The 14,666-nt window shown below is 47.4% G+C and overlaps 1 protein-coding gene across 5 annotated transcripts in view; it reads right to left on the reverse strand.

Annotated features, from left to right (window-relative positions):
• The window catches only part of Tbc1d32 (TBC1 domain family, member 32), a 157,282-nt gene that overhangs the window by 59,559 nt on the left and 83,057 nt on the right, over positions 1-14,666 (reverse strand). For all 5 annotated transcript variants that reach the window (XR_001234976.1, XM_013516658.1, XM_013516656.1 and 2 more), the window contains 3 exons: positions 3,012-3,134; positions 1,920-2,028; positions 1,033-1,126 (listed from right to left, as the gene is read on the reverse strand). Coding sequence is in view for 4 of the 5 variants with exons in the window: in XM_013516658.1 (XP_013372112.1) it covers positions 1,033-1,126; positions 1,920-2,028; positions 3,012-3,134 (326 nt within the window). In the remaining variant the exon portion in view is untranslated. The remainder of the gene's footprint in view (positions 1-1,032; positions 1,127-1,919; positions 2,029-3,011; positions 3,135-14,666) is intronic.

Here is a 14,666-nt window from a genome sequence, read left to right on the forward strand (position 1 = left end):
TGGGTGTTGGGTATTTTGTCTCAGCAATGAGAGAAAAGTAACGAAGACAGAGAGAATGACCCAACTCTCCCTGTACCAGGCTATCTCTGGTGCTGCCCAGGGCCCAGCTCTGAAGAACAGTGGACACATGAGAGGGAGGTGCAGTGGCGTAAGTGATGGGAGATGAATCTTACCATTTTCCAGTGCAAGCACGACAGCGTCACAAAGGAACGCATGTGGATGTAAGAACTAACTTATCCTAACGAGAGGCTACTGATAAACAGGACGTTCGCATCTCGCCTTAGCGTTCTCCAACCTGAACACATCTGCATTTCCCAAGCTGGGAGGCTGCAGTCAAAGCTCCTGGGCACAAGCCATGCTGCTCTCAGGCTCGAGCTGGCTCGAGCTGGCTCGAGGTTCAATCCAACCTCTGCCTGCTCGCACTTGCGGCTCCACAGCCCTTCAACACTCACGGCTCTCTGAACTGAACCTGCTTCCTTGGCCATGTCCCTTCAGACAGGTACATTAGCCAGAAAACCCTGCTCGGCTTTGCGACTCCTGGTAGTGTACACGCAACTCTCCCTGGCGGGGCCTCGCTTGTCTGCCCTCCTAGCAGGTGACTGTCAGTCACTCGAAAGCATTCTCATCTGAAAGATGCTGGTCCCACACGGGTGTGCCCCACACTGCTCTTCACCATCCAGGTCTCAAGTCTGTAGAATTTATATGTGGCACGCAGCAGTTATCAGAAATACCAACCTGTTGAATAAGCAATGTTTTTACATCCCTAGAACTCAACAAATCAAAAAACACTAGTTACTTTTTAAAACCAAACAGTTTCTGCTACTAAAGATTCATCACCTTAGCCACGAAAAAGTTGGAATTACTGAGCCTCATTAGTAGGAAAAGGGAAAAATTATAAATTCTAAAGAAATAAGCATAAGTGAATCCATGTTACAATGCTGAATAAAAATTGACATTTAGCTTAACATATTATTGTTTTGAAATATAATAAAAGAATTAAAAATAACATGGGATTTGGTGGTAATGTTTTACCTTGTTTTGTATCAGAATTTCTTGTCGCTTTGGAGAGATAGCAGTGTGGCAAAGGATATGACGAAAACATTGGCCATGGATATGGATTATCACCCTAAAAACGAAGCAAGCAGATCAGTTTAGGAAGTGGTTTATAACAATACTGAACTTTAGCGTGCTGAAATACCATTAATTTCAGTTGGATTTTTCCTTGTAAGTTCTAGAGTTATTGCTCAACTAACCAAAAGTTATTTGATACTACATCTCACAATGTCAAAAGAAAATAACTTTAAAAAAATGTAAAAAAAAAAACAAAAAAAGCCACGCATTAGGCACTGAAGACAGACACATGAGAACATGTTGTTAGGATCAGCAGTGATGGCTTAACTATTTTTTATGAAAGAAAAAGTACAGGCATCAAAAGAAACCTGTATTTTCTTCCCCTAAAACTGTCTTCCTTGTCAATCATTTCTATCTCACTTTTCCCAGAATAACAGTAAGTCAAGAGTGCTCTAAATAACACACACCAAACCCCTCCATGAGAAACCAATGCTAAGCACATACTGATGGTAAAAGGCGCTGTACTGCCAAAGAGACATAAAACAGGCCTAACAGAAGTTAAGAATCGGGAAAGAGAAAGAGACTGGAAGTGGAATAATCACAGAGAACAGGAAGATGACGAGTTCTTAATAAAACACCACCCTCCTCGGCTACGTGCGCAGCACTCAGCCCCCCGCACCGCAGTGCTGTCCTGGTTGAGGGCACTGAGCTGCGTCCTGAAGTGCGACCGAAACAGAAGATCAGCTGTGTGAGGAGAACGTCTGGAAGGTGCAGCGCAGCACCCCTCGAACTGGCTGCCTTGCTCCCCGCTGTCAGGTAAACCCCGCCCTACTCTTTACTGAGCTCACCTCCTCAAGCGTCCTCGGAGGCAAAGTCCGCTCCGACGGCCCCCCGATAAGATTCATTCTTACAAGAACGTGGTTCCTCTCTACCGATAAGCCGTCAATTATGAAACCCCTGAAAAAATTAAACATAGCAATTTTATTAACTCCTTCACTGGATGTCACTTGACTTTAAAATCACGTCACTGGCTTGTAACGGGGAAAAGCGGAAAAGTCTGGAAAACAGACTACTTCACAGGGCTTTCATAAAGCACACAAAAGGGCTAAACTGACTTTGTACTGTACAGCCCGCTCAGCGGGAGAGGGGATAAACTGATGGAGATGTAATTGATGTACGATTAGTGGCACTGACAGGACAATATTTCCTCGATAAGCCTAACGGTACTTTAAAGAAATGGGGATTAAAGCTCGTGTTATTTCTACAGTGACCTCACTATGTATTAAGTCAAGGTTTTCTCACGGTCTAGGCCCAGTGCCTTGAATTTAAAGCCTAAATGCTGCCGACCAGCAGCCCCTACACTTTGTGGATCTGTTAGCCGTTTTCCTCCACGTCCAACCTACAGTGCCAAGTAATACACTGTGCAGGTTCCCAAGACCTGCCCTGCAAGGCCAGCTAATGACCGCGTACTTGATAAATGTCAGTCTGAGGTAACGGTAAGTGTGACTTATTAAGAGAAAAGCTGTCAAGATAGTATCACAACGTTTTTCAAATAATCAGAATTTATAGCTATGGGCTACAATAATTAAGAGTGGAGAAAAGAGTCCCTCTAAAAGGGATGTGAAATCAAACATTTTACCCGGTTGGTCACTGCACAGGGTGGATGTAAACGTGATGTAACTGCACAGAATCATTAATGAAGTTATGGCTTAACCTGAACCAGAAATAAGAACACAGCCACAAAAACTTCAAAAGTGGTACTCTGCAAGCCCTCTCCAAAATGTCCTCATCTTTCTGTGACATTTTTGCTTTCATTACTTTTTACTGCTGTTTAAATCTACTGAATTCAGACAATAAGAAAAGGAGCTGCACAGAAACTACTCTCTGAGAAGTCTCTGCTAAGAACGTGTTACTCTGGCGTCCACGCGCCGCCCACCCACCCGTGGCTTGCGGAGGTCTCCGAGACATTGTCCTCCTGAGCCCGCAGCAGCACTCTGGACACCTGGTACTGCGTCTCCAGGAGGAGAAGCGTGTCCAGGCCACAGCACATCACGCTGAGTAATCTGGAAAGGGAAAGCAGAAGAGCTTGTGAATGCATCCCAAAGTCGCGAGGTAACGTGCACACATGGCAGTGCAGAGCTTATGTGGAAGGCTACACAGGTTACGTCAGATGTATTTTTAACAAACATGAATAATCTCTTCAAAAGTTCATATTGACTTTTTTTTTCCAAAGGCCAATGGTACTTGGTAGTTCATTTTCTTGAAAAGTTATCTGAAACTCTATGGATACTAGTGTATTTTCTTCTCCACTGCTACTTAATTTAAAAATTCAGCAGGAAACATTAGCAAATCCATTAAAACTGCCCATTGCTGTAATCTTCCCTTCAACAATTCATTACAAAAGGAATGACAGAGGGGGCTGGGGATTTAGCTCAGCAGCACAGCGCTCGCCTGGCAAGCGAAAGGTTGTGAGTCTGATTCCCGGTACCGGAAAAACAAACAAACAAACAAACAAAACAAAAGGAATGACAGAATAATCATCCAGCTACCAACCTACAAAGTGTTCATTCAGTAAAATGTCAATACCTGAGTGATAATTTTCAGCTCAAGATACATCCCTCTAACATTATTAACAGACAGTGAACCTGGCTAAAGTCAACTCCATGTGCCTTGGGGTAAGTTTGTAGAAAATACAGGGACTAGAGAAATAGGCTGAAACACCAAATGTTGAAACAGTTAGGCAAACCCAGAATCTGGAAGATCTTACCATGTATACTATGCCTTCAGAGAAAACATGGGGTGAAAAAACAAAGAGGTAAGATTAATATGAGAAGATACACTAAGCAACAGGATGATGTTCTGAGCTTGATTCAAATAATGAAATAAATATGAAGATATTGTTTTACTCTTGATTCAGACAGTTAAAACTGTAATTTTTGAGTCACACAGTAAAATACAGAATAGGTACCACAGGACATCACAGTGATACTGTTCATTACATTAGATGTAGCAATGGTATGGTGACAAAGGTTTGGGACTTTACTTTCTGCTTTGCTTTGATTGATAGGTCTTATCTGTAGTAAAATGGAATATCTGAAATTTGCCTTATGGTACTTAAACAAAATAACGGGCAGTAAGAGATGAAACAAGACTGGAAAAATACTAATTCATTGAGAGGGGGACAGGAATCCAGGAGTGTGATAGAGCTAGGACCCCAGCCTGAAGCAAGAGCGGGACAAGTTCAAGTCCAGCCTGCGCAACTTAACACACCTTATTGAGAGCCTCTCTCAAAATTTAAAAACTAAAGACAAAAAAGCACTGGATGCAGCTCTGTGAAAGCAGCCTGGGTTCAATCCTCAGTACTGTTTAAAAAGAAGAGGAACAGGAGGAGGGGGCCGAGGGGTGGGTGGTGAAGGGGGTGCCGATGGGTACACGGAGGGTTCACTACGATATTCACCACCTTTTTATGTTTAAAGCTTCTCTGATTTTTGGATGTTGGTATAATCCCATGTTTTACTTATTAAGAAGTGTCCAAAAATCAGGAGAGAAATGTTTGGTTGATAAATTCAAATGTCAAAAATAGCAACTCAAAGTTACCTCCTAGAATCTGACTATAATAATAAAATGCTTATAAACAAACCAAAGGAACGTCCATCCACTAGTGACAATTTAGAGAAATGTCTTACATTTCTCTTATTTACATGAGTGAAATCATTTAAATCAAATACGGACGAAACCAAGCGGGAGGAACACTTAGACGGGCTTTACCACTGTCGGACACAGGCATCCCCCTTTCTCATCTCAGAAGTAATCCAGAAGCATACAGGAACAAGGACAAGAGCACATCGCAGAACACTTTAACCACAAAATTAGGCAAAGGACAATCAAAGTTAGAAAAAATAGGGCAAGAAGACAGCAACCGAGAAAGAACATCTTGGCTGTCAGTGGTGTTCAAAAATGTCAGCATATTTCTTAAAAATAAAGAAATTCATAAGAAAAAAACAAAGAATTTCCCCAAAATGAGTATAACCTAAATGCAGAGCCTGATCCTGCTTTTGACAGTGGAAATAGAATCCCCAGGAAGCAACTGGGACCACGGACCCCAAGGTGTTCTAAGACATGGAAGAAGCAAAGTAGAACCGGAAGCCCACAAACATCCGCTATTAATTATGGGTTCGTTTACAGAGGTAACGGTTAAGTGGTACACGACTCCTCCACATTAAGATGGGATGTAACAGCGTGAGAAGAGAACAAATGCGTGCACACACACACACGTGGACCTGTGGGAAGATCCGCGCTGCCCAGCCCGTGGCCCCGGCTTCTCTTCAACACGCGGCTCTTGCACATAGTTGGTGTGGAAACAACTCAGTCCCACCAGAAAGAAATGCCACACAAAGACACAAAGGAAGGGGAGGAAAGAGGATGAACCAATAGAGGATATAAACTAAAAACATTACCATTCAACAGTTGAAAACTATGATCCAATAAATAATGAATTTTAAAATGTTTAATATCAACTGCCTCCATTAAAATCTTTGCACAAGGTGCACGAATACAGGGAAGAAAAAGTAAAACAACCAGAAAGATAAAACACAGACTGACAGAGCTCAGGAGAGAAGCGGAGGAATAAAATTCATAGAAATGAAAGCATAACCGGAAACACGAAAGGACACACACCACAAAACCCCGGAGGCGGATGGCAGGTACGTGGGAGCTCATTAACACGGTCACCATCTTTATGTTTCAAACTTTTCTGATTTCTGGATCTTGGTGTGGTTGCATGTTTTACTTTTTCAGAAGGATACATAAATGTTCTCCAGAAGAGAGAGGGAAAGAGGATGTAAATGAGCTTTAATTACAGATTTCTGGAAAACAGAAATAACCTAGCAGGATACACCTTAAAAAATATTAGCCAAGAACCCCTTCCTGCAGAAAAACAGCTATGGATCTGAGCACATCGAGTGTAAAATAATCCCCAGGATAAAGTAAACCCAGAATCTGCCGTGAGGCAGAGCTAGGAGCGTCAGAAGAATAAAGGCCACATCAAAAAGACGCATACAAATGACAAGCAACAAGGGCAAAGCAGTCAGTAAGAGAGGGGGTCACACTGTCCTCGGACAACACCAGCACGACAGGGAGGACCTAACACGATCAGATACTGATCTGATACTGAACATGTCACGAAGCTGTCATAATTTAAACGGCACAAAGTCAAAGGTCAGGCCTCGTTCTGATGACCGGAGGCTTCCGGGATTGTATGAAGAGGGGTGGGATTCCCTAGAGGACGGACAGGTGCGGTGAAAGGAAGAGAGAAGGCAGGTGCGACGCAGAACAGGAAGGAGGAGCAAGCTGTCATCCACAGACGCAGACGCAGACGCAGACAGGCTATAGATTAAGAGTAAGGAAAAACTACTGCACTCTCTACTTTCTTAGGCAATGAAACATTGTCCACATCACACCCTCAAAACACGGCAGCAGGCTTTCTAACCAGGAGGATGACGAGGTGAGCCACAGTGACCTGGAGCTGTTCTGTGTGTGGACAAAACCTTCTCCTGGACCCATTCTCTGTGCTAGAGAGTGAGTAAATTAAACCCAGCCAATGATGTAAGACTTTTACGATCCTACAAGCACCAGGAATAGCGTAAAGCCTAACCCTAAATTTAATCCTGCAGTAAATTACAAGAACAGCGAATCTTGTGACTCAATACAACCCATTCGGGGAGAAAAGGGAAGGCTGAGGAACGGCCCAGTGTAACGGATGACATCAGTGTGTAACGGGGGGAACTGCATCATCACTTGATGAGATGTTCGAAAGCTATTTGATTTAAGGTGCAACATGCTCCCTACCTGCCACGTCCCCTAAACAAATTCTGAGCAAATTACAGAGAAGTTACTTTCAGAAATTGTTTTAAAAAAACAAACCTATCTCAAAACCAGAGCTAAAATTGCATATGGGAAATGAATTCCAATTAAGGCCACAAGAAAGGCAAAACTGCCCCCTCCTGCTTTGGTGTTTGCTTTTGACGCAAAGGGAAGTTTCCACTCAGGAGTCAAAGGTTCACATAGGACGCATTGACCGCGAACGGGACGGAGCCACACTGCCACCTGGAAGGGCACGGGGTGAGGCCGCCTGGTGCCTGCTGCCCCTACCCTGCCCTCCACCTGGGTGGGGGAGGGGACACTGTTGGGGCAGATGGGGGAGACTTCCTGGGCTCCCCCCTAATACAGAAAAGCAGGTTGTGTCAACACACAGGTGCATCACAGAAAACCAAGTTAAATTAAACTAAAATTAGGCAGTCCAGGTCCTGGCCTGTGCTGTTCTGTTTGTAGACAAAACCACCTTGTAGCTCCTGGCAAAGGCCCTGTGGCCGCCTTGGTCCAGAGGTGGCTTCCATTCTGCCCACTGCATCCCTGGGTGGTCGGTAAGAGCCGTAACCAGGCCACACCCAGCAAGGGCCCCGCCTTCGGGGCCACAGGTCTGTGTTTGTGGTCATGCGGGCCTTCCACCTTTCCTTTTGGCTCTGCTACTTGTTCCTCTTGTCCACTCGCTTTGCGTGTGTCACTGATAACAGCAGCTCTATGCTGCTTAGCAGCTGCAGTGGCCCAGGCCGGGGGCACTGCCCATCACCACAGCAGCGTTCTAGAAACCGCCAACGCTGAAGGACAAAAACAACAGAGTCTAAAGCACACCCAGAGGCGTGGACTGGAGCAGGGAAGCGCAAAGGAGAGGAGCAGAGCGTGTCCGAGGGGGCCACTGAATGGGTCCAGAAGCACAGTGGACACAAAGACCAGGCACGAGGAGGCGCTCAGAGCAGGCCGGAGGAGAGAGGGCCAAACATGTCCCGGGCAGACGGGGGACAGCTCGGGCGCGCAGAGCTCCAGGAGGGAGTGTTTCCAACAGGGCCTGAGAGCAGGCGTGGCTGAGGAGGCAGGACAGGCGAGGGGTCTCAGGAAAGGAGCTCCAGGGAGCACCAGGGCTCAGAGCGCTGCCCCGCGGAGCCTGGGCTCCTGTGTCCCTGCTCGTCCAGGGCCCCTCCGTCCGCCCCGCTCCATCCCGGGCTCTTCTGTCTCAGCGCTGGTGACGCAGGCCACAGCCGGACCCTCCCGTCCCGCGCTCTCAGCACGCAGCGAGTTCCCGGAAATACACAAACGGGGCGAGGCACATGCACAGAGTCCAAGCAGAGCCAGGCAACCCTCTGGATGAGACAGGGGCTCCCGCCCGGCCTCCCGGAGGACTCGGGCTTGAGCCTGGCTGCACGGGCAGCACGGCCCAGGGGCCCCCGCCGCCCTTCTCCACAGGCAAGAGGGCGTGCGGCTGCCTCCTGATGGCGTGGCGGGAGTCTGCAGACAGGACGGGTGTTCTGAGCAGTGCAGGAAGCACCGGAGCCGCCCCGCACACACCACCGGCCTGACAGGCAGGGCCCCGGCGCTGGCTCGCTAGCGGGTCAGGGCCAGCAGCCCCGTGCCGGTGGACGAGAACCCCCGTGTGGCCCCACCTGCCCGCCCACTCGAGGGCGTGCTGTCCTCTCCGGCCAGCAGGAGGCTTTGAGAGCCCAGCCACTCAACGCTTAGTCCAGGACTCTGTTCGATAACTGGTTCAGCGGCGGCAAACTAGAGCAGCGCGCCGCAGCCGGCTATTTGCCATCGCCGCAAGCTCTTGGAGGTCCGCCGGCGCCGCGCGAGTGTTCACCAAGCACAGGGCCGGCACAGCAGTACAGCGCCCGATGCTCCCTGTGCCTCCGGGCGCCTCACACGTGCCCCGGGGGGCGGGGTTGCCGCACGCGCTGCAAGGGTGACCCCCGACAGACACAACCCGAACGGAGAGGCACACAGACGGGTGAGAGCATGTACGATGGCCAGCAAGAAAACGCTCTGCAAACCCGGAGTGCTCACAACACAGCAGCAGCTAACCATGAAAACACCGCTGTGGAGAGAAGAAATCCCACTAACAGCAGCAAAAAATGCCACCGACAATGGAAGAGAGCACAGGAAACACCGGACCCGAACAGGGAGAGCCACTGCGCACCAGAGAAGCTAAAAGCTTCATAAACAGCCTGAGATCCTTCTAGATGAGATGCTAAGTACTGTAATAGGCATTCACTTTAATTAGGTAAGTAATCAAAACTAAGATCTGTACAGAGTTCAAAACACCTCAACTTGTAACCTAAATTACTTTTTAAAAGAATGAAGCACAGCCAGAGATGTAGCTCTGCAGCACAGCACCTGCCTGGCAAGCACAAGGTCCTGAGTTCGAGTCCCAGTACCTAAAAATAAAAAAAAGAACGAAGCACATAATTTGTATTCCCATATAGTCACTTTTCTCTAGTTCACCAATGAATCTGAATTCAACATGAATAACTGTTAACTTTCTTTGGAATACTTCTTAAAGTAACCAGGTTGCTTGATATGGTGCAATAACCATGTGATTTTTTTTCCCATAATTTTGGCAAACTAGATTTTAGGAACAATAAAAGTTAAACCTACCAATTTACTGCTTATAAACCTAATATGTAAGTTGGAGACTTACCATCTCACCCTTTTTCTACACAATGAAATACTGACATAGATATATACATAAATAAATTTTAAATGTTAAAATATACAAACTTCACTTTGTAATCCTAGATTTAATATTATGGTTTGGCAAAAAATTCTCTGACTCGAGTGCTGTTTTCCTCTATGTATATTGTAGCTGACAGTTACACAAAGTTGCTGGTATAATTAGTAAGCCATTAAGGTCTGTCTATTAGATGACTACATAATTGAGTACCAAATGCCTTTAGCTGCTATCAAGGCTTGTGAGAATCTTTATGTGTACTCATTAAATTGTGCATTCTTTTATCAGTATTCTAATAAAATTTGTTCACTGGTTGCATACACGTTTACACTTCTTGTGGATTTAGCAGAGTACCTTTCCCTATTACCCCACCCAGCACAACATGTAGGCTTTTAATGAAATAAAGCACAAGGATCGCCTAAGATGTAACAACCATCTGTTATCAGGATAAAAGGAGTGACTCTGCACGGCTCTATCACTGCTGCCCCGACCCGGTCAGTGTGAACACCAAAGGAACCGCGCTGCTGCCTAGCACGGACAGCAGCACACCTGTCATCACTGTATCACGACTTGGACCATGCAGCCTCAACTGCCTCGTTATCTGAGAGGTCAGGAGAAACAGCTTACTGCTCACATGTTCACTGCACCTGGGTGGGCAAAGGTGGCTTGTCAGTCACCTTCCTCGTGGCTGAAAACTACCCCACCCCCACAAAGCAAAGGAGGAGAGGCTGACTCTGGCGCTCAGTGATAGTCCCTGGTCAGTAGAATCAGTGAGGTGGGAGGGGCCGGCGGAGGAGTGCTGCTGCCCTCATGGAGGACAGCAAGCAGGGAGAAGGGAGCAGGAAAAAGAGCAAAGGGAGCAGCTGGGAGGGGGCTACACCCTCCAGGCCACACCCGAAGCCCACCTCTTCTGACAAGGCCCATCTCCTAAGAGGACATTCAGCTACAGCGCCCCATACCCAACCACCTTCCAAAATCTCGCCTCCAAGCACACACGCACACACGAGTTCTGGGATCCTTCTTGATCTCCACCCTAACACAGCTTGGTACACGAGATGCATTAGTAAAGCACAGGTATGCCAGAGGGTGGATCAGGAATGAAAACTGAGAGACTACCATCTCAGTAAAGTTTCCACATTCTAGCAGCAGGGACACTGATGAACCTACCTGGAAAACACAGCATGAATTCTTAACCTCACACTATTTACTACCCAGAAAATGGCACAGTGTATGACGTTAGCTTCTCTGATGTTGTGTGAAGATCATCTACCATATCTGCACTTACTGCTCTGAACTACTCACCAACGCTATCAATTTGGAGAGTGATCCTGAACAAAAATAAGATCTGAACCTCACCGAGCCTCCAAGCCAGAAAATCTATCACCTGGGCTTTGAATCCAGCGGATTCAATGCTGGCCGATATTCTGGGGGCATGTTGGGTACAAGAGGAGCTCCTCTCAAGGGGGAACCACACCAACGCCTAGGATTCTGGACCACACCCACGTTCCCTTTGTTAAGGGTGGGGCTTATGTGCTGACACACTTATTTTGATGAAAATCATTTCAAGCTAACACACAGCCACTTCGCTCACCGTCCCACTAGTGCAGGTTGGGTGGCAGACAGAAGCTGACCTAGGGGCCAAAGGGGTTACTCCACCCTTTGCACAAGCAGGAACCCCTTGAGTGAGCAGTCGTGGAGCGAGAGTTCTCTCAAGGTAGGCTTATTTTCAGAGGCTCCTGTATGTATGTTTTCCCACCAATGTTCTCATCCTCCAATCTTTCTCGCTCTGAGCCCTAACCGTGCAGCCCTCCCATCAGTCATGGTCTTATACGAATTGGCAACCGAAGTGCTGGTCCTTCCAGACAGGATGAACGAGTGCATATGCTGCTTCAGGATGTCCCATCTTTGAAAGATACACATAAAGCCAAAGTAGTCCACTTCTGGCAGGTGCTCATGTCACATGCAGTCAGGACTTTTTTCTTCTTTAGCCATGTAAAGAAAACGTCCCATAAGCCATAGTGTGTGCAAGGAGCGTAAGTCACATGTCCATCGCGTTCCCAGGGCCAGTTTATCATACAAGTGCTGCTTCGGCTTAGAAGCTGAGTGCTACTCGACATCCACACTATGGTTTAGAAAATCGCACAGTGCCTCCTATTAGCCTGATTGCTAACTTTGGGAAGGAAACACCAGTGAGTTGAACAACATGAATTTCCTCGTCTCCAATAACCTGAACCTGACTATTTAATGAGTCCCCAACTGCCACAGGGAGAGGCCAACCCCAGACTCAAGATGCAACACAGAACAGGGAGAACCGCCAGTGCTAGTTTCAGGCTGACGGCATCAGTGCCTTTGGATTTCAGAACAGAAGCCGAGGCCCTCGGCCACTCTGCCTCTCCCCTGACCCGACGCTACCAACTGTGGGCTTCGTGGTGTCTTCCCAAGGACCACAGCGTCTGTAAAGCACTGCTTCTGGCCAGACGCCATTTAACCACCGAAGAGGTAGGTCGTTAGGCATGAGCAGCCCCACAGCACCCCCGGGTCCCCTGCGCCTCGTCTCCCAGAGGCGGCTGGACGGCAGGCTGCAAGCTTCGGACAGCACCGGGAGACGCCAACCTTGCAGCGCTGAGACCTCTCCTACACGGGCCGGGACACAGCCCCACGTGCGCTAACTTCGCTTAGAACTGTAACACACGGGGCTACACACTAAGGGGTACAGGGGAGATGATGATTGTATTTGGTTTTCCAAACCCAAATTTGGTGGTGGCTAGGGTGTTTTGACAGTTCTGAGATCTTTTTCTAAAACTGACACCATCTGGCAGAATTGAAAATGTAAACTTTCCTTTAACTTTGGAAGCCTCTCAAATCAGCAGAATAAGGTCCCTATGCTGGCTGGAGGGACTGACCATGATGAGCAACGAAGATTCCTGTTGCCCAGGGAAGGTAAAGGGAGATAAGTCTGCTGTCTGGGGCTCCCCATAGCATGTTCGAGCAATGCCACGTCAAACCATAAAACTTAACGGAGGAGTAACACAACCCAGGCCAGACAAGACCACTACAGGTTCCAGAGACACAAGAATACAGATTCAGACACAGAACTAAGTCTCAGATCTAAAGATCCCTAAGCAGCTGAGGCTGTTTGAAATAGCAAGCAAAAGTACAATGAGTAGTAAGGAAGTTGTAAATCCCAGCTGAAACCTCACATCGTCCTGTGGATGATATGACAGGGCCAAGACCCACAAAGAACCACACCAGGCCTTCTGACATGAGAGGAGTCTTTACTGGGGGGAACGACATGGCGGGCTGCTCAGCGGACTAGGACAGCCCCAAGCTGAGCAAAGCACGGGGTTTTTAAGGCTAACTCTTGGGGAGGGTGTCTGTGGGCCAGAACATTTTCCAGGAGGGGGCGTCCCTGGGCCAGAACAGCCCGAGCGGGGACCTGGCAACATTCGTCAGAGTTGAACGTCTGGTTCCACCAAGGCAGATGAGGGTGATGAGGTTGGCTTTTGTCGAGGAGAACTGGAGGGGAACAGGTGAAGAAGAAGGAGTTTTTATTAACTCCTTAGTAAAAGAGCTTAAATCTCCCACGGGGGCGGGTTGCCTTGTGACTTATCAGTGGACAGAAGAGCTGTGTATTTGTGACCTTCCTTTGTCAGGCAAACATTTATAAAGTTACCAATTTCCTTTTCCTTTCACCCTGTTTCCCCTATTTTATACAGGGTATTGATTCTGCAATCTAGACTACAAGTTAAAAACTATATGAAATGCACCCTGGCAAGGTACAGCACGCCTGGCATCCCAGCAGTCTGGCGGGCTGAGGCAGGAGTTCAAGCCCACCCTGGGCAACTCAGTGACTTTGCAAGACCTGTCTCAAAATAAAATACAAAAAGGACTGGGAACGTAGCTCGGTGCAAAGACCCTGAGCTCAACCCTCAAGATCACAAAAAAAAGTGGAAAAAGTAATTGTAAATGGACTAACAAGAGAACAAAAATCATCAAAAATGCTGGGTAGAGGGTATGGACATTTTTTCTTCAGAGAAGGAGAAATAATGCTGTATTCCACGAGAGACTATTGCTGCTGTTCCCGTGGTTTGGGACTTCAGCACTCCGATGTTTAAACGACTCAGAACATCTCAAGTACTCAGAAAGGACCTGGCAGCAATCAGTACTGTTTTAAGCGTTATCGTTAAAGATGTTTTTGTTTTACTTTTGTGACAGCAACTGTGAGATAAATTATTGACAGACACATAAAAGAACCACCGAAAGGAAGAATAATGTCTTACCGACTCCAGGAAATAATGCGGGGAGGAAATAAAATCACCGGTATCTTTGAGTTGGCAGACAATGACCTTTAACCTTTCATCACAGTCAGCGTCCCTGGGCCACCCTGTGGCTTCATTCAGCATTTCCGGAAAGTAAACCCCAAACTCTGCTAGTGTTAGAACAGACGCCAGGACTCAGGAAACCTGAAGGTGGGCTTGCGCCGTAACAGTCTGAACTGATCGCAGCCTCTGCCGTGGTCCTCAGTGCTGCGCGTCACCACACCAGCATTTCTGGGATGCTGTAAATGCTCAACTGCTGCCGGAGTGTGAGCCTCCTCGGTCTCCTTCATCAGCTGCAGCTCAGCCATGGCTTTGCAGGGGCCTAAACTATGCATGTGGAAGCCATGTCTCACTCCCAACAGGAAAACTTCCCCTCCGCATCCTTCCTCAGTGAGAAAGTGATACCATCAAAACCAGAAATCAACCAAGAATTAGGAACTTGGATTTCAGCTGACGTGGAGAGAGAAAAGAAAAGCTCTTCCCCTATAAAGGAAAACAAAGGGACAGACAAAACAAAGCCAGTGACACCTGACCCTTTAACTTGAGGTCATGGTTTTGAGAATGGATTGTGGTCCCTGTCATCAGGAATGGGAGAACCCTGCAGTTATAAGACTGGAGAGGATGACTGCAAGCCCTTGAGCACCGTGTTCTGGGGACAGACGACACACAGAGGAGACACTGTGTCCTCCGGAGCCGGCTGTCTACGTTCAAACACCGAC

Source organism: Chinchilla lanigera, unplaced genomic scaffold, assembly GCF_000276665.1.
Source record: "Chinchilla lanigera isolate Chin_1 unplaced genomic scaffold, ChiLan1.0 scaffold00035, whole genome shotgun sequence".
NCBI classification, from domain to species: Eukaryota; Metazoa; Chordata; class Mammalia; order Rodentia; family Chinchillidae; genus Chinchilla; species Chinchilla lanigera.